A 19338-nucleotide genomic window follows, 5' to 3' on the forward strand; every position below is an offset into this window, starting at 1 on the left:
TTAACCAATCAAATGAGCAACTGGAATATGATTGACGTGATATGCGAGCTAAAATATAAAGCTTTCCAGGGAACTAATTAGTCGCCTGCCGCTGGTTTTGATTCCCCAACACACTACCTGCTTTGTGTTAATCAATCTCAAACGCTGTAACTTTGTATCAAAACTAAATATATTGTATAGTGTCGTATAGTTTGTGCACATTCTTATACACCGTAGCTGGCGCAGTATTTACCGTAGAAATGATGGGCGCGGAATGTTTTGGACCTGACTACTTTGAAATAGGATTATTAAGCTAAATTTTTTTTTTGGTAGATTATGATTCAACTTGATTGTCAAAACTTATTAAATAACCGATGGTCAACGAGGCTTTTAAATTGAAGGAATATAAATAAATGTTAGGTAATGATTTTTTAGTGTCGCTTTTTATCCCAGCGATTAGTGCAACGCTATGGAAATTCATCATGCCTGTAAATACACTAATCCCAAAAGTAAGAAAAAAGACACGAAAGTTTAAAGTTTCTCCAGGTAATAAATTCAGGTAATTTGTAGGCCCTACCTTATAAGATATAGAGGATAGACGTAAAATACATGTATAATGGTGCTATTGTGTAGTTTTGCTGACTAATATAATTTAATTTATTCCTTAAGTAGATTATTGTTGTATGATTTAGAGTAGATTTTTAAAATATAATTTAGTTCCAGAAATAGTAGCATATCTGTTAAATTTAATGTAATGTGCCTGCAATGCCCGAATGCCAGATAAAGTCTTTAATGTAGTTATGAAAAATGTTTTATTTTGCTATCTCACTGTTGTGTGCACACCCAGTTCAGATTAACTCGTTTTTTCTCATAAAATTTTAGCACTTGCTACTGAAAATAATGTTCTATTGGCTCTAGTAGCAGAGCAGCGGCTTAAACGCAAGTAATGTTTTGTGTTTGGGTGACATATATGATCAGAAAGGCGACATCATAGCTTCGTCATGTTTAATGTCGTAACAACTTTTAAACGTCTAATATTGAAATTTGCCTTCCTCAAAGGAAGAGACTGCACATTAAAAGGTTTTGTGAGTACCATAAAATATATTGGGTCATATATTATGAAAGGTATTCTAAAAATTGTAATTCCCAAAAATGAAATCCCAAAATAAAAAATTATTTTTAGCAAATGTTTACCTTTAACTTCAGGAATCAGGTATTGGATTACGTATATACTACGAAACAATATAAAGTTGTAATGGTTTATAAACTCTTGAAACCAATATGGTGGTGGTCTATTTTTCTCTTCTCTCCCCCCCCCCCCCCTCCCTCCCAATCAAACTGTCTGTGTGTCTAGTCCTGGTGGGTACGTGTGTAGTTGCATCATGTGCCACAAACACCAGGTCAAAAACTGAAAACGTTTGTGAAACCATAAAAATGTGTTTACAAGTTTAAATTGTTACATTTAGTGTGTGTAATTAAAATGGCAAAAACATTTACAAAATTTATTGGGTGTTATTTATGTAAGGTAAAAAGCATTTTAAATATAAAAAATGTTTAATACTAAAGATGGATAATTTAGGAATCAAAAAGTTTTATTACTTTAAAAATATTTATTTCACTTGTTTAATCCTTTTTACAGCTCAGCCGCGTAGTGAGTAATTAATGGAAACAATTGACATTTGAATTGTATGGAATAAGATAAGTATATATGAGCACACTACATAAATAAATGTTTTTTTTTTCTAGAATATCTTTGGTAGTTAATAGCCAAGCATCACTCGGATCATTTATCTAATGCTTGTTATAATATTCCTCATTTTATGTAGGTTTTTTTTTTAAATTTGACAACATTGATCCTTTCTTAATAGCTACAGTTGGACTTAAAATACTCTATAATTGCCGCGCGCTAACAATAATTGAGTTCCGTCTCCATTTATACTTTTCTGTCGCCCATAAAATAAAAAGAATTCCATCGCAATTCAATATCGAAAACCACATCTTCACTTGCACCACAACAATGCATATATGTAACTATAGCACATCTCATCCTTAGATTGCAGTGTTAATTTAAAGGGTGTTTACTCTGAAGTCACTTCTAATTCTTAGGTGGTTGATATTGAAATGAGCTAATAAAGGCTCAAACAAAGTTATTCTAAATATTTAATACCTGCTGGATAAACTACGCAGGTATCGATGACAGTGAGATTGCATTTTGTTTGGTTGTTATGACAATACAAATATTTCCGCGCATGTAATTTTATGCATACTTTTGATTATGTATCTATTTGTAATGAACTATAAAATATTTTCCTCTCTCAGTTGCATAATGGTTATATAGTCATAGCGAGGATATTTTGTGGTTAATTCCTTTATTACTAGTTCTTAGTATAACGATTGTTGTGTGCTGAGAGTTGAAGGCTCTCTCTTGGATTAGTGTACCTTCATACAATTGCTCGCCGTATTATCTTAATCCTGTGCGTTAGAATGTTTAAGAATTTTGTTTGATCTTAAGGTTATCAAGTGTAGTTTTGTAATGGTAACTTTTTTTCCCTTTCAATGTTTAGTGAAAATATCTCTTAAGTAGAGGTACAAACAAAATGTAGATCTATGTTTCTACACATAATTTAAATCACCATTTAAAAATCGATTATACAATTACTACTATTTTTTAATTTTGGACCCTCTTTTTTAGATGATTGATCCCTGAAAATTTGGATATAGTTCCATCTTGGATTGTAATAATTGTTATACTGCTAGCTCATCCTATTTTAAGGTTTCTTATCAATAAAAGTAAAAAGAAATTTATTTTTATTTCTATGGAGCTGATTTGTTCTGTTGATGGTGAGGTCTGAATGATACTAACACAAATCTGAGGTATCGGAGAAGGAATCAGCCATGACCTATCATAAAGAACTATCCCAACATTCGTCTAGAGTGTGTGATCTTGAGAAACCATGGTAAACTGAAATCAGAATGTTTGAACTCAAGAGATTCGAACCAAAGACCTCAGTAATGAGTCCAGTTTCCTATTCGTTATTCCAGTTCGTTATTTAGTCCAAGATTATAAAGTAGCCATATGGGATACTGGCCTAGGCAGGATGCTCGCAATCTAAGGGGACAAATGTCAGGAGCTGATTTATAATAGCATTCCAAGGAACCAAGAAAGGCCACGTACATAGTCAGGAAATGGTCACTAAACCTTAAACATTGGAATTCCTTTCCACATGACGTATCAGTTACATCAAATGCTCAAGTGACTGCCATTGGTAGAAAAGGCAAGCGTTACACTGACGACTCCAAGATTCATTTAAGATTATCACAACCATAATACACATGTTGCAGTGCCTCCTAGATCAAAACAGACTATTTATCACAATCACCGAATGTCGCCAGATATAGAAATCGAGATAATTTAAAACTGTTCTTCATATTGAAACTGTTCAGCCCATGCCACATTCACTTCCATCTTTTAATAGGCTGTAATTCTGATCTTATTTTCTCTGAATATTTGATTACTTGCGATGGACCGGTCACATGACATGTTCAGTCGCAGTATGTAAATTCATTCCTTGTGGGTTTCATGCTCGTGCTACCCATAAATAATAATTACAAAATTTGCTCTATAAAATATAAAATTGCCTATTTACAGCATTTATCATGGTCTGAGAGATAACTATATTCATGGAAAAGAAATATTAACTAGTTTATTTAAAATAAAAGTTGAAGACTGAATATTTCAAATGACTTACTAAAAAATTTGATTAATGTTTTTTCATTTGTATATTTTTTACAAATACTTGAAGACTGAATTACATTTATTATTCGAAATTTATATTAATTATATGGAAGTTGATTTTTAAATAACTTGGTGAAGCCATCCAATATGTCCCTATCAGGCCGCATATGTGAACATGTTTGGAGCTTTATGCCTGCTTGTATATTGTGTATTAGAAGTCTAAAAGTGCTGAAGGATTAAAGGCGACACTGGCCATAGTATCGTGTGCCTCTTCCCTTCTACATGTAAGATAATGAACTGAAGTGCAGTATTTTCGTTGGCAGTGTGCCTTTATGGGACTTTCGCTACAGTACCATTTTATGACAAAATAGGTAATTATAAATACAGTTAGATGTTTTTATTGGGCACAAGACTTCAAAATTTGCATTATTTTATTTGGCATGAAGGCAGATTACATCTTGTTGTGCATAAATAGGATATAGTCACTTGAAAGTACCTTAATTTTAGCTACACATGACTGGGTCCCATGTTTGCAGTATTATTGGCTTCTATTATCTTTAGGTGTATCAAGTAACAAGTGATTTAATGATTAAAATCTAAACTAATTTGCCTGTTAACATGTCACCAAACAATAACACAAATTTTACAGGTCGGAAATAAGACATATTTTTAGTTAGTTTTAATATAATCAAATTTTAAGTTTTTAATGTGTTTCGTAAGCCAGGTATGTACAATGCTCTTTAAAGGAGCACTTGTTTGTCCTAGAAGTGGTGTCTGAGGAATATGAAGGCGAGAGAATGTGCCATGCATTAAGTTGGAAATTAATTCTGGAATTCGGGCAAAAAAGGAGTAAGCATCTGGTTTGAGCCAATATGTGTGAAAATATTGATAAGCCAGTGTTTTTCGGGTTGCATTTTTGCAATCAATATCAAGGTTGATTTAAAACTGAAGATCTAGGGTTCTGACACATTTCTCCAAACTCAACACCTAGCAAATATTAGAAGTGCAGTCACAGAATCATCATAGAAGTCATAGAATTGAAAACGGACTCTGTAAAAAAAACTGCAACGCATACAAGACTGCAATAAGACAATTCAGCAGAACCCCACAAAGCACCTAACCATCTGGTTCGGCTGACCATTTATTCTCTCACATGGGCTAATCAGATAAACCTGTGAATGGTCACTGAAAAAGAAATGTGCCAGAACATTTGTCCTTCACTTTTTACCCTCCTTGATAATAGCTGAATCGAGGCATGCTGAAATGAGATCATTTTCAAGACGTGGCGTCAAAACAGAATCAAACAGTTATACTACAATCTAGACTCTAATATAGATGATTAGTTCGTTTTTAACCACTTAACATTCCAATAACATTTTCAAAAGCTGTTCCGAAAAAAAAAAACCCTTTTTTTTACTAAATAGAAAAGTACTTTATAAATGTAACAAATGACAGTTGGCCTTTTTTTTTAAAATTTGTTTGTTTATGAAATATGGACAGTAATTTTACCACAGTTTTATCCCGAGTTAACTCGGCCAGTCATTATGTCTGCGTAAATGTTATTTTTGCAGCGGAAATGCAAATCGTGTAATATTTTGTGAATCGATTTTATTTTGAGTAATTAATTACGTTTGCATTAAGTAATAACATACTATTTGTAGGAAAAAATCCTTGCAAAATGTTGATGCGAAATGTTTACGCAATATACAGTAATGAAGAGTAAAAAAAAATATGTATTCCAAAATTACATATGCCAGTAATAAATGGCCAAAATATTAAATAAGAACAATACAATTAATGGTATACATGACATAAAGTTTACATAAGTACACATTATTTGTCACACAGTCTGGAAAAAAACCATAAAAATGTCCCAAATGTATAATACTACCTATCTATAATACGAAAATGAAGTACATGAATAGAGTTTTATATAATACACATTATATTTTATGCATACCCTTGCTACAGAAAACCACAAATAAATGTTATATTTTAAAATATTTTCGCTAGTATTGGATACACTTTATAATGAACACGATAAAAAACCTAAAAAACAAATCCAATAAAAATTACCTACATGCAAAACTGTCTAAAAGCAAAATGTAAATTCTTACCCACACACTGTTGTTGTTTTAGGTAAATGCTACGTGCTATAGCATTCTATATAGTTGATGTAGTGTGGTATACTCTAAAACAAGGAGTAACGCACAGAGGCACATTACAGTCTGGGCAGAAATATCTTGTTTCCCTTCGAATTCTTTTGCCCTTTCCATCACGCACTCTACTGCATATTCCACATTGTCATGTTGGATTAGACTTTTTCTCTGTTGTTTCAGGAAAATGGCATCCTGTTAGCCTTATTGGTGGAGGTGTTTTCCCAGGACGACCATGTTTGGCTGCAAATTCAGGATGGTGATATTTCTCCATGGTTAGTTTCACTAGCTCCATCCGATACTGCAGCACTGACTTACTTCCTCCAGATTTCCTGTACAATACAAATGAATTCCACACTGAAAGATCTAGAAGGTGGAAAAAAATTTTCCTGTAGTATTTCTTGCCTCTCTTCCTCGGAACAGTATAGTCTGACAGATATTGATCTACACGATCTACTCCTCCCATGGTATCATTGTAAGCAACTACCACTTTTGGTTTCAATTTATCTTCGCCTCTTTTTGTGACCTTCACCATTTGTGTTATGTACAGTTGAAATCAAGCAGATATCTTTTTTGTCTTTCCATTTCATTACACACACCTTTTCACGCTGGTACCCGGTTATTTCCCCTTTACGCAACTTTGTCTCTCGCAAGGCCTTGGGGACATCCTTTCTCGTTGGTCTCAATGTCCCATAAACGTCTGTTTTGTGCGAAATCAACAAGTTGGCTAACTGTGGCGAATTATAAAAATTGTCCATTGTTAGGCAATAGCATTTGTTAGGTAATAGCCTTTGTTGAGTAGAGGCTTGATGAGATTCATCACAACTTGCGAGGATACTGGTAAATCAGTGAACTCATTCCCAAGCACAGTGCCTTTCCCTGTGTAAATTATGAAGTTCCAGACATACCCTGACTTAGATTCACACAGAAGGTACGTTTATACCATACCTGGCTCTTCTCAAAGGAATGTACTGAACCCATCCCAAACGGCCCTTATAGAGAAGCAGGCTTTCGTCTATTGTGATGTGCTGACAAGGCGTACACAGGTTACGAAACTTTTCAACCAGAATGTCGTAAACAGGCCAAATTTTATTCAGCTTAGGAGTGGGGTGATTGTCTGGATTGTAGTTTTCATTGTTGGAAAAATGTAAATATTGTTTTATCTGTAAAAACCTTCTTGAAGACATACATTGTGGAAAAACTGGAGTCGAAATCAGTGGATTTTTTGACCAGTACTGTGTCAGTTCTGGTTTTTTTTTTCAATACTTTGCAAAATATTCAGAGCAAAAAAAACACGCATTTCATCACATTGCACAGGTTGCCACACCCGATTTGAATTACCAGGTGAGTTCATTTGACACTGATCAGCATATCTATTTGTCTCGTCAGATATAAGTTTCACAAGGTCATCATCAAAAAACTGGTGGAAAAACAAAAGTATGTCAGCATCCTCACTTACTATGAAATTTACTGCAGGAGTACCATGGAATGCATAGTTTGAGGGTGCCGGTGATGCAAGAACAGTGTTGATTTTGTACCACTGACGTACAGACTGAAGAATATTGTCACTTTCCGAATCTGAACGGTCAGAACCAGTGTCAGAACTTGTGTACACCGTATCACTTCCACTTTCTGCTACAGCATCTTCTAAATCCGATCCTTGAATATCCACTAACTCGTCTGTTTCCATTTCAAAACAAAATAAAAATCACTGAAAGATATTCACAAATTACATTTTACATTCGTACCTGAATACAAAAGAAAATATCGCAAAACGTATGGCAATATCCACTGCAAAACTCACTCAAAATAAAAATAAAATATTCAGTTGATATATTCATACAATTATTTATGAAATACACATATGAAAACTAAAAAAATGTCTACTTGTGTGTCACAAAACTCGCGAAAAAACAGTACCATTGCTATTGTCTCTGATCACTGCACTGTGCACGGTGAGGTCATGAAATCTAAATAGATACTGCACCCTGTCAAGGAAATAATAAACTAAATATTTGTAAACAAACAGGTGTAAGTTACGAACATTTCATGAACACGCTTATCATCTTGCGTGTCGGAAAACGCACAGAGCTGCCATCTCTGTTACAAAGCTTGAAGTGTACACAGATAGTCAATATGTGCCGCAATCTACACGGAAAAAAGTAAACTACAAGAGCGAAGAAACACGACGGAAATAGTCGGGATACATAACGAAGGATAGCAAAGTGAATTGTGTCAGGAGTATACTTGGGTTAGCATAAAATTACCACTTTATATAACCCGCGTTAAATCGATTAACATGTTAAGTGGTTAAATTAGGTTATTGTAGAAATTTAATATAAAACATATTTTGTAGATTTAAACATTTTAAGCTTAAATTTTTTACCTATATTATTCTAATATATATTTTTGAGTTTTTTATATACCTATATGTTATAGCTGTTTTCTTAAGTATGATTGAATTAAATTAATTTTTTTTTTTACAAAACCAATCATCCATGAAGATATGAAGCGGGCCAGCTGTCAGGAGACAAATTCCACACATAAGCAGAAAATGGCGAAAAACGACAGTTCTTCTCCAGAGAAGGCTGCTGCCAATACCACCTCCCAGGAAGAGATGGCGGTGATGCCAACACCGCCAGCAGCGGTGACGAAGCAACAAGATGGTCAGGTGCGGCCAGACCCCAAGAAGGTCGGCGAACAGCACAAATCCTCCGCCGAGGATTTCTCAGGAACAAGCTCCCAGGCGAAGAGTTTCTCAGTGGTGCAGGAAGCTGGTCAGGTGCTGCCAGATCCCAAGAAGGTGGGCGAGAAGCACAAATCCTCCGTCAGGAAGGATTCCTCCGGAACAAGCTCTCAGGCAGGGAATCTGGCACGGTTGCCACAAGCTGAAGGTATGGTGCGGCCAGTCCCCAAGAAGTTCGGCAAACAGCACAAATCCTCCCCCAAGAAGGATATCTCCGGAACAAACTCTCAGTCAGGAAGTCCGGCAGGGATGCTGCAAGGTGATGGTCGGAAGATGACAACAGGCCCCAGGAAGGTCGGTGGGCAGCACAAATCCTCCACCAAGAAGGATTCCTCCGGAACAAACTCTCAGGCAGGGAGTCTAGCGCAGTTGCCGCATTCTGAAAGTAAGGTGCAGCCAGCACCCGAGAAGGTCGGCGAGCAGCACAAACCCTCCGCCAAGAAGGATTTCTCCGGAACAAGCTTTCAGGCAGAGAGTTCATCCGTGGTGCAGAAAGCTGGTCAGGTACAGCCAGACCCCAAGAAGTTCGGCGGACAGCACATATCCTCCGCCAAGAAGGATTCCTCCGGAACAAACTTTCAGGCGGGGAGCCCGATGCGGAAGCTACAAGCTGAAGGTATGGTGCGGCCAGACCCCAAGAAGGTGGGCGAGAAGCACAAATCCTCCGACGAGGATGTCTCCGGAACAAGCTCCCAGGGGGAGAGTTCCTCAGTGGTGCAGGAAGCTGGTCAGGTGCTGCCAGACCCCAAGAAGGTGGGCGAGAAGCACAAATCCTCCGCCGAGGATTTCTCAGGAACAAGCTCCCAGGCGAAGAGTTCCTCAGTGGTGCAGGAAGCTGGTCAGGTGCGGCCAGACCCCAAGAAGTTCGGCGTGCAGCACAAATCCTCCGCCGAGGATTTCTCAGGAACAAGCTCCCAGGCGAAGAGTTCCTCAGTGGTGCAGGAAGCTGGTCAGGTGCGGCCAGACCCCAAGAAGGTGGGCGAGAAGCACAAATCCTCCGCCGAGGATTTCTCAGGAACAAGCTCCCAGGCGAAGAGTTCCTCAGTGGTGCGGGAAGCTGGTCAGGTGCGGCCAGACCCCAAGAAGGTGGGCGAGAAGCACAAATCCTCCGCCGAGGATTTCTCAGGAACAAGCTCCCAGGCGAAGAGTTCCTCATTGGTGCAGGAAGCTGGTCAGGTGCGGCCAGACCCCAAGAAGTTCGGCGTGCAGCACAAATCCTCCGCCGAGGATTTCTCAGGAACAAGCTCCCAGGCGAAGAGTTCCTCAGTGGTGCAGGAAGCTGGTCAGGTGCTGCCAGACCCCAAGAAGGTGGGCGAGAAGCACAAATCCTCCGCCGAGGATGTCTCCGGAACAATATCCCAGGCGGAGAGTTCCTCAGTGGTGCAGGAAGCTGGTCAGGTGCGGCCAGACCCCAAGAAGTTCGGCGGACAGCACAATACCTCCACTAAGGATTCCTCCGGAACAAACTCTCAGGCAGAAAGTCCGGTGCGGATTCCGCAAGCTGAAGGGCTGAAGATGACAACACGCCCCAGGAAGGTCGGAGAGCAGCACAAATCCTCCGCCGAGGATTTCTCTGGAACAGGCTCCCAAGCGAAGAGTTCCTCAGTGGTGCAGGAAGCTGGTCAGGTGCGGCCAGACCCCAAGAAGTTCGGCGGACAGCACAAATCCTCCACCAAGGATTCCTCCGGAACTAACTCTCAGGCGGGGAGTCCGGCTCGGTATCCGCAAGCTAAAATTCAGAAGATGACAACACGTCCCAGGAAGGTTGGCGGGCAGCAGAAATCTTCTGCCAAGAAGAATTCCTCCGGACCAAACTCTCAGGCAGGGAGTCCGGCGCGGTTGCCGCGAGCTTCAGGTCGGAAGGTGAGACCACGCCCCAGGAAGGTCTTCGGAAAAAAGAGTACCTCAGAACCAGAAGTAATTTCTCTCATCTCACGGTCTTCGTCCTCTGAAACGCACACAGATTGGGAAACTACTGAAGAATATGCAGCTGGACTATCTCGTGCAATATCATTCTCGTCTATCACTACAGCTGGTTTACCACATACAAAACAGTCTGTGCCCCTATTCCGTAGGCAGGAATCTTCAGAAACACCGTCAGATGATGCAGAGCCGGTATATCTATACTCTACTGGCCCACCTGCAAAGCCTGTAGTCAGACCTATACTTCCCAAATCGTCAGCGAGTGATTTGCTTTCGTTGGTGGAGCGACAGGGGGCCATGCTAGTACGCATGGAGGCAGAAAATGCTAGACTGCGAGAGCGAGCGGAAATGAAAAACATTGAGCGATTGCTCCATAATTCTGAGCAATTGATCAATAATTTTGAGCAGTTGTTGCCGCGTTTAGATAATGTAAGTGCTAAATTGGAAGAACGCACGAATGGGTGTACATTACCTCCTAGGTTTGAGCAACTGCTCCAAGATGCTGGGAAAGTGAGGGCAGATCAAGTGCGTGTGCTGATGCGTATTGAGGAGGTGAATACTAACATGAAGAAGATGCTCACTAAGCTGGATGATATAGACATAGAGCTGGAAGCTTTAAACACTGTCGCAGTCATGTGGCGCTCCTAATGAGTGCGCCAGACAGACCAAGTAAAAAGACAACCAATTGTGTGTGTTTCAGACTTTTTGTCTTTGTTTAATAATAATGCTTTACCAGTATTTGTTTTATTTCAAGTATTTATGTAATGTTTTGGATGACTGAAAATAATGTCAACCATGGCTCCAAAAAAGTGTGTAACATTACTTTTTTTATTAGAAATTGCAGAAAGTAGTATAAATGCACTACACATTTTGTAAACAAGCAAATTATTTTGAGGACTGATGATTTGCTTAAGTATTTTGGGAGATTTTGTTGTGTGCTCAATTTACTGTTTTGGCTTAGCATTGTACAATTTTATACACCGATATATATATATACACACACACATATATATATATATAATTCATTAGTACCGGCCGGTTTTTGAATGATTTTTACTAACTAACTATTCTGTGCAACACTGAACCCTCGCCTTATTGCCGAGTAATCACTATGTTTATGAAAGTTGATAATGGTTTTGGAGTTTGCTGCTGTTTTGCATTCTGGGCTTTGGCTCAGATGTGCGTTTGCTTGCGCTCCTCTGCAGGATGGATGTAGTGCTACAGTCGCACAGGAAACACTTTTTCCCTCCTTAACTTCTCTTCCTCTCCCTCCTCCTTAACTCCCTCTTCTCTCCCTCTACCTCCTCCTCCCTCTACCTCCTCCTCCCTCTACCTCCTCCTCCCTCTACCTCCTCCTCCCTCTACCTCCTCCTCCCTCTACCTCCTCCTCCCTCTACCTCCTCCTCCCTCTACCTCCTCCTCCCTCTACCTCCCTCTCCTTCACCACTCATGCACACGCAAGCTCGCTGGCTCTCCGCGAACACTTTACCCGAGATTGTGTCATTATTCATACTTGTTCCGTTACTGATTTCATTCAGTATTATTGATATTTTTGCAGTATAAAATTTATTTCAAAATTAAGTTGATTCTAAATTTAGTCATGTTCGAGGAGGGACTACCAGTACACCACCTGAGCCGTCACCTGAGAAGAGTGTCCATAATTTTAAAGTTTTTACTTGTTCATTTTGTCATTATTTTGAGTAAGTTATTATTATTGTTCACATTTTGGATGGCAACTATGATGCTATGCATGCATCACTAGCGCGAATAATTCGTCACTGTTTGTCGCTGCATTATCGCGTATTATCGCCTGAGCTGCTCGCATCGCGCTGGCTTGTTAAGGTCGAAGTGCGAAAAGAAATCCCTAATTGAGGAGCACACGACTGCCCTGTTTGCACTCCACATGTTTGGCCACTTGATGACTAGAAATGTTAAGTGGCGAGCTTTACTTTACTCTAGTACGAGAATAGTCACTTTATGTAAACACTTAAAAAAAAAAAATACTTTGCCAGTATTATTTTTTTAAACAATAACAGAAGTCTGAAACTGGACGAAATAACTTTACACAACAACTTACCTCATGTATAAGCACAATGGTTGATAACATATTACTGAAAAAAAAAAGCTTATGTGCATTATTTTCATCCATGTTCTCCAGTTATGAGAATAACTTAGTATTTACTTTTGTTTCCTAGTTTGCACTATTTTATGTTTTTTTTTGCATGTGAAAAATGATGTAAACAGTTTAAATAATAATTGAGAAGCTAGCTACCAATCATGAAAAGTAGTTCGTTAAAAAAAAATTTATATATATATATATATATGAGTCAAGTATTTGCTGGAAAGAGCCGCAGATTCGGTGCGTATGCTGTCTAAACAATTTAGGATATGCTTCAGTACACTACTCTTTTAATTCATTGCCAATAGCTTTGTTGTTAGTTTGCACTGGTGACATTTCAAAAAGTTTGGATTCTTTATTGAAAACATTGCTGTAATAATCAAGCATGGCTAATGTTAAACAAGCAGGCCCTTTTCTTGAATAAATTATTATACTTTGACATTCCACTAGACCAGGTTGCAAATTTTAAGCATTACCAGTCTACTCATAGATTTGCCATGTTGTGTCCGAATGGTACAAAATTTGACAAGCATTTATCGTATCCGATCTCATATATAATGGCAATCAAACGTTCCGTTCCATTCCATCCAATTTTTTGCTGTGAAATGATTAAAAGATGAAATCTTAGTGGCACTTGAAAAGGGAGACGGTTAACACCAGTGTACTACCTAATCCAAACAGCACAACAAGCCTTGCACTGACGTGGTATAGCTCAAAACTGATGTTGGTTATCCTTGCGGTAATCATACCTGAGGGCTTTGCTGGCTAAGCCAAGCTTGCTATCTTCTCCTACCAGTTATTCATGTAAAACACAGTGTCTTCCAGCGAATTTGTGCCACCAACCAAGTTTGCCTTGTTTTCGGGAGTGACTTTGACATTGGCATACCTCAGGACTTTAATGTAATTAACGATCAAACTGTCTCCTTTCTTTGGACACTCTTGAATGTCTGGTCTGCTCCCTATTCTGTGTATTTGTTAAAGTATGATGTCAACACCTACAATTCTAAATTATGTGCTGTGATGATTGGTTACTAGCTTGATGCCAAATTATGCATCGTTTAAATACTATAACAAAACATACTATTGAAAAAATGGCTATATGTAATGTAACAATTTTAAGTGCAGTTTCTTTTTAACATAATAGTTATTAATTTTTTTCTATGTGTAACTTACTGGTATTTTCATATTTATTCTTTATTTTGATTTATTTTTTGTGTAATTTGTCTTTTTAGCATATAGTTTTAATAGGAAAGAGTTCAGTGTTGAGCTAATGTTGCTATTTTTCTATAAATAAAAAATTTGTAAAGGTTAAATGTTGACTAATATGGTTGTTCAGGCTCAATTGCATCAGGTGATTCAACTTGGAAATACCTATCAGCATAAAATCATTAAAAACATACCAGATAAGATGCTGAAATCCTTGTTCTAATAACCCTAGGATATCTTTATTCCTGTTAAGTTATTTAATTGGACTTTTATTTTTTTAATTATCGCCCGGAGAATTTCAGCTTCGAGTATTATGGCCTCAGATATAAATGTTAAATAGTCAGTGTTGAGAATGTAATAGAAGGCTCTGTTTCTTTAGGGCTACTCTTTTTAATAGTTTTTGGGTATATTCCTGTGATTTTCAAGTGGTTTTTTATGTGTGTTGTATTGGCATTGTTTTTTCAACCCTGTACTTTTTTAGTCTATTAGTAAACCTCAAGACTAAGATGAGTAATTTCTTGAAGTTTTTTTAGTGTTACGAACTGATGAATCTTGTGCCATTTGGTTTATGGGGTTCAGTTTGGATCAGATGTACCAAACCTGTACTATCTACCATAAAACAATGTATTATGGACAACTTACCACATTTTATATAGAATAGTGTTGTTATTGTGTAATCCTGAACGTTTAAATGAGTTAATGGTATGGTAGGCTACTTATACAAGCAAATGTTGGGACTTGCAACATTGCGCCCTGATTGACACGTACTTGTTTCGCTCTTGACACACAAGGCTCATCACCGACCATGAGGAGAATTACTGTGTATAGTGGCTACGTTGGTTGCATCTACTTGAGATTTTTGTAAGAAATTTCTTGTTGAAAATTTTACAAAATTGATTGAGCAACTCTAGTTAACTTTATTATTATTACTCGACATTATCGTCTTCTGGGATAAAATTTTGTGTTTTTTCGGTTATAGTGTAGTTAACATCATTAAAATATTGAAAATTTTTAGATTAACTACTCTTTCACACGGAATCAGTTAATAATTGATTAAATTTAAAGTTTAAATTTTGGTAGGTGCAGTACAATTTCCTTTCAGTCCTTATTTTTGTTAAACATAGCTTTTAAAAAGGCAGCTGTTGGATTGCGGGAAAATCCATCGCCACATACATTTCCTCACTCATAATCATGGTTATGATTTGTCACTTTGATGCCAAAACAGATTTTACTATACTACGATGACATTTTTTTTACTTATTTCTTTACTTTTTTATGTTGGTGATATGTTGTGCGGCTTAACATTTTCTCTGGTTTACTCGATCATAACGTTTAAAATAATTATTTCATAAAAATTCGAACTTAAACACCAGTTAGCCATGGAAGTAGTATGTTGGACAATGAACAGTCGCTTTGATAGCCAACATTCTTTTGCTTCGTCCATGATAATTTACTGTGTTTATAAAATAGTTTTTGCATTACATGGATAATTTCTGTAAACTGTGTTCAGGTTAACTGTCATGGTAATCGAACCCAGTTCCTTCATAATGAATCAATTTTTTTTTTTTCGCCAGTTCACCCAGCTTGTTTGTTTTCAGGAAGTTTGTAAAGTACACGAGTCGGTTGTAATCCGGACAGAGTTGAGTGTGTAGGCGAACATCCTCCACGGCGGTGTGATTGGTCGTAAAGCCGCAAGGGATAGCTGCAGCAGCGCCCCGCAGTGAAGCGAACGTCTGGTGAAGCCGTTATTGATTTTGAATCTCGCAGTCACGTGGGCGTACGGAGGTGCTTGTATACCGCTTGTATACCACCACTTACCGTCTACCGGCTTACCTATTCTAAGTACGCATTCATTTGAGAAGATTTTTTTAAAACACGTAATTTCTGAAAATGCCTTTTACTGTCCAGAATGCTTTTTATCAAAATGTATTCGAAGTAGGTTCTCAGAATATGCTGAGACGTCTTGTTATTGGAATTAATTCGCTTAAATTTATAACTTTTTTTGTGAAAGCGAGAGAGATTCCGGTCATGTATTTTTGATATATTTCCTAATTTTTGGCTGTTATACATTTTTTTTGCTATTTTATTTACACAATATTGAAACAAGTAAATAATGCCTCTGCTATATTGTAGTATTTTAATGTTTCAATTATGTCTACATTTGTGAACATAAAGTCGGTTCCTAGGACATTTTTATGGAGAGGCATACAAAGTTTTTAATGGATTAAAAATAAACACACTTCGGGATGGATTTATAAATTTGACGCGTTCGAAGCTGTGCATCAAACAAAGCATTAATGGAGCTAAAATCTCGTGAGTTCTATTACATATCATCTAGTGTCTTGGTGAATAAACTGGTGTTTTTTTTTTACGGATTCTTGAATTAATTTGCACATGGGTTAAAAGTTTTAAGTTTCAAGTCTGCTCAAACGCTCCTATTTCTCCCACGTGCAGCGGTATTTCATAAGGATATCGTGTTGCGTTATTCGTTGAAATGTCAAGTCAGTTTACAGTAGTTTCTACCTGCGTACCTACCTTCGAAGCTTAACTATGTCCACTCGAAATTAACGGTGGTAGCCGACCAGCCAAATTTAGGATGCCCCACTAAATTAGACTAAAGTGCCGTCTCTGTCTCTCTCTGGTTACGACACGCGGCGTGAAGCCTCGGAAGGTATCTTGGCTTGGCCGCGCGCAGCCTGGCGCTCGATCGATGCACAGCACTCGCAGCTTATCTTGTCTGCGGCCCAGACAGTCGCTGTCCTTGTCAACCCACGTGTCTGGTTTCCGAGTGCCTCGCTCCGGACCCGGCATTGCCAACCTCTGCCGAGTTTCCCCCACACTCCTATTTATTTTTTCTAATTTATTTTTTATTTTGTTTTGTACTCCAGTACTCTAAAATCGGGTAAAAACAAGTTTTGATATTGTTGTTGATATTTAATTTATATTCTGGTTCAGTTTAGGTTTTTTTTTTAACTCGAAATGATTGAATACGCACACAAAACGAAAGATAAAACTAAACCTAAAACTACGTTACATAGTGTACAAATTGGTTAGTTTCATTTAGCCTTGTGTGTCAGTGGCCACTACCCTTCCGTGATAAGCTAGCTCCGAAGGGTCCCTAGTTCACTCTTTCGATAACCACAAGTCGTCTTAATACACGAGTCAAGCTTAACAGTACTACTCAATGTTAGCGCTATAGTCATTCACAGTTAAAGTTTTACCAACAGCGAAGGTGTTTACATGTTAAAAGCAAAAATAAAATTCTTAATGCAAAAGAATTTTTGAGTAATTTTAATACCAAAACAATATGAAGTGAAACCAATATAAAATATATATCAATTTAATGAATTGATTTTTTTTTGTTTTGAACGAACATAAAGGAAAAAGTGTGACTCAAGCTTATTACAAACGTAATTTTGGTAGTTTTTAAATTTTTTTTTGTTTTACTTTGTTAACTGCTTGTGAAAACTTAATGCCCTACTGTAAATTTTTAAAACTATTATTGGCAAGGTTTACTAAGAGTGTTGAAGTTCTGTGGATGATTGCATTCTGTGCTTAACGTTGTTAAATTTGTTTACAGTGTATAGAACATTTTATGGGTTAAATGGTTCACATTGTTCTGGTATAATATATTACCTGAAAATTTTTATGTAATTGTCATTTCTTATCCTTAAATTTAAGGTCTTTGTTTTTTGATTTTAATGTTGGTGTCCATTATAATAATTACATGATTGAAAAAAATACTTCAATTACAAGTATGAAACAATTTCTTGTAAGTAATTTTGAAGGGGAATAATATTGTGTTTAAAGAAGTGTTTGGTGCGCTTTTGGTATTTGTAATGCTTTTGTTCATGAGAACAACTGTGTACTGTTTTACTTTTCAAAATATGTAGCTACAAATATTTAGTAAAATGTGTTTTATACTTTACCTTTGCAAATACATTTGTAATTTTGACTTACTAAATGTGGAAATCCTGTCATTTAAACTAATCCTAACACTATCCTTGTTAATCATTTTCTTTCAATGAATAAAATCATTTTAAAAAGAGGCCTTGTGACTCTTCGACTCTCAAACACAGATCAGGGACTGGGACCAGGAACTGGCAATGTCTGCCTGGAAGAACTTTGGGGAAACTATGGAAAACCAAATTCAGGATGGCTGGGCTGTGATTTGAGCCCCTATCCACGGAAATTGATAATCCAGTGTCAAATCTCTGCCCAAACACAATATTATTAATATTAATGTAGCACAGTCAGGAACAGACTACAAAAAAACTTTTTTTTCTACAGCCATTTTTTCGAAACCTTACAGTTACATTACAGTGTTATAATATGGTATTAATATTTCCCATATTTTATACATTAAAAGTAATTTATTAGAATTTTTTTACCAAGATACCAAATATGAGATCTCAATACATTATTCATTGCATGACTGTGTCCATGTGAAAATACTTGCCCTTTTATGTTGTAAGTTTGCTAAGGTGTGAGCCAGACGAAACTGAAGTTACTGCTATATTTTGTTGTGATTGTGGATATGGATGTCAGCAGCTGATCACAAGATAAGATAGAAATCACTGGGCTATTATTGTTTCTCATGAAGTTAGATTGTAGGCTTTCGCTGTCATTGCCTAGTATACTATCTTGGTTTTTGTGAGCCGCATCGAAGTGGTAGATTGCACCGATGTTTCGCTCTGCGTTTCTTCAGGCATGTTCAGGGTTGAGAGATCAATGCAAAGCAAAAAGTACTGGCTTGACTTTCGAGGTTGAGCTATGTCGAGGTGGTAGATCGTGCTCACTCAAAAATAAAGGTTTTGCATCATCTGAGCTTTTAACAAACATATTTATGTGGGTTAGGTTGTGTATGTGGGGGTCCACAGTACATGGAAATAAACATATGGCAATTCGAAATAAAAAAAATAGTTGGTAAAAAGATATTAAAAAATGGTCCACTTAGTTAAAGTAAATGCAAACTCATTGGTCAAGGAACCAATAGTCCATCCAAGGCATGCACCATTGAGACGACGTGAGTTTGGATCACTGGCTGGTCGAGACTGTGGCATGAAAAGAATACAGTGCTTTCATACTGTATAGTAAATGTTAACATTTTGGCCAATAATATATTGAACGTCTTGTTTGCGAATACTACTATCAAAGCCTTCTCAGGTGCACAGTTGGGAGATTGTAGAACTTTGCATGCCCAAGTTTTTCGTTTTGTTTGTGACTATTTCATGAAATTTTCAGTATTAATTTTTTCCATTTTATAAATTAACAAAAACATATGTCTGCTATTGCACTGTTTGTAAACTAATGCAAATTGTATGCTAATGATGTATCTGTCGATGGGCACTTTCTGCAACATCTGTTGAAAGCGATGTTTTGGAAATGAAAAATATTTTAAGGAATATGTGCTGAGGAAAGAGTGGGCCATGCATGATCTATGTTAAGGAACAGTCACAGTATTTGCCTGGAG

The 19338-nt window shown here is 37.4% G+C and overlaps 1 protein-coding gene across 4 annotated transcripts in view; it reads left to right on the plus strand.

Moving 5' to 3' along the window:
• Positions 1-19338, plus strand: part of LOC134529137 (trehalase) — a 469230-nt gene that overhangs the window by 103711 nt on the left and 346181 nt on the right. Inside the window, exon 2 of one of the 4 annotated variants that reach the window (XM_063362907.1) lies at positions 8376-17829. The exons of the other annotated variants lie outside the window; for them this stretch is intronic. Coding sequence (XP_063218977.1) covers positions 8376-11188 — 2813 coding nt within the window. The 3' untranslated portion in view covers positions 11189-17829. Of the gene's footprint in view, positions 1-8375; positions 17830-19338 lie in introns of those variants that run through there. 4 annotated transcript variants of the gene reach the window in all.

This window comes from Bacillus rossius, chromosome 2, assembly GCF_032445375.1.
Source record: "Bacillus rossius redtenbacheri isolate Brsri chromosome 2, Brsri_v3, whole genome shotgun sequence".
NCBI lineage: Eukaryota > Metazoa > Arthropoda > Insecta > Phasmatodea > Bacillidae > Bacillus > Bacillus rossius.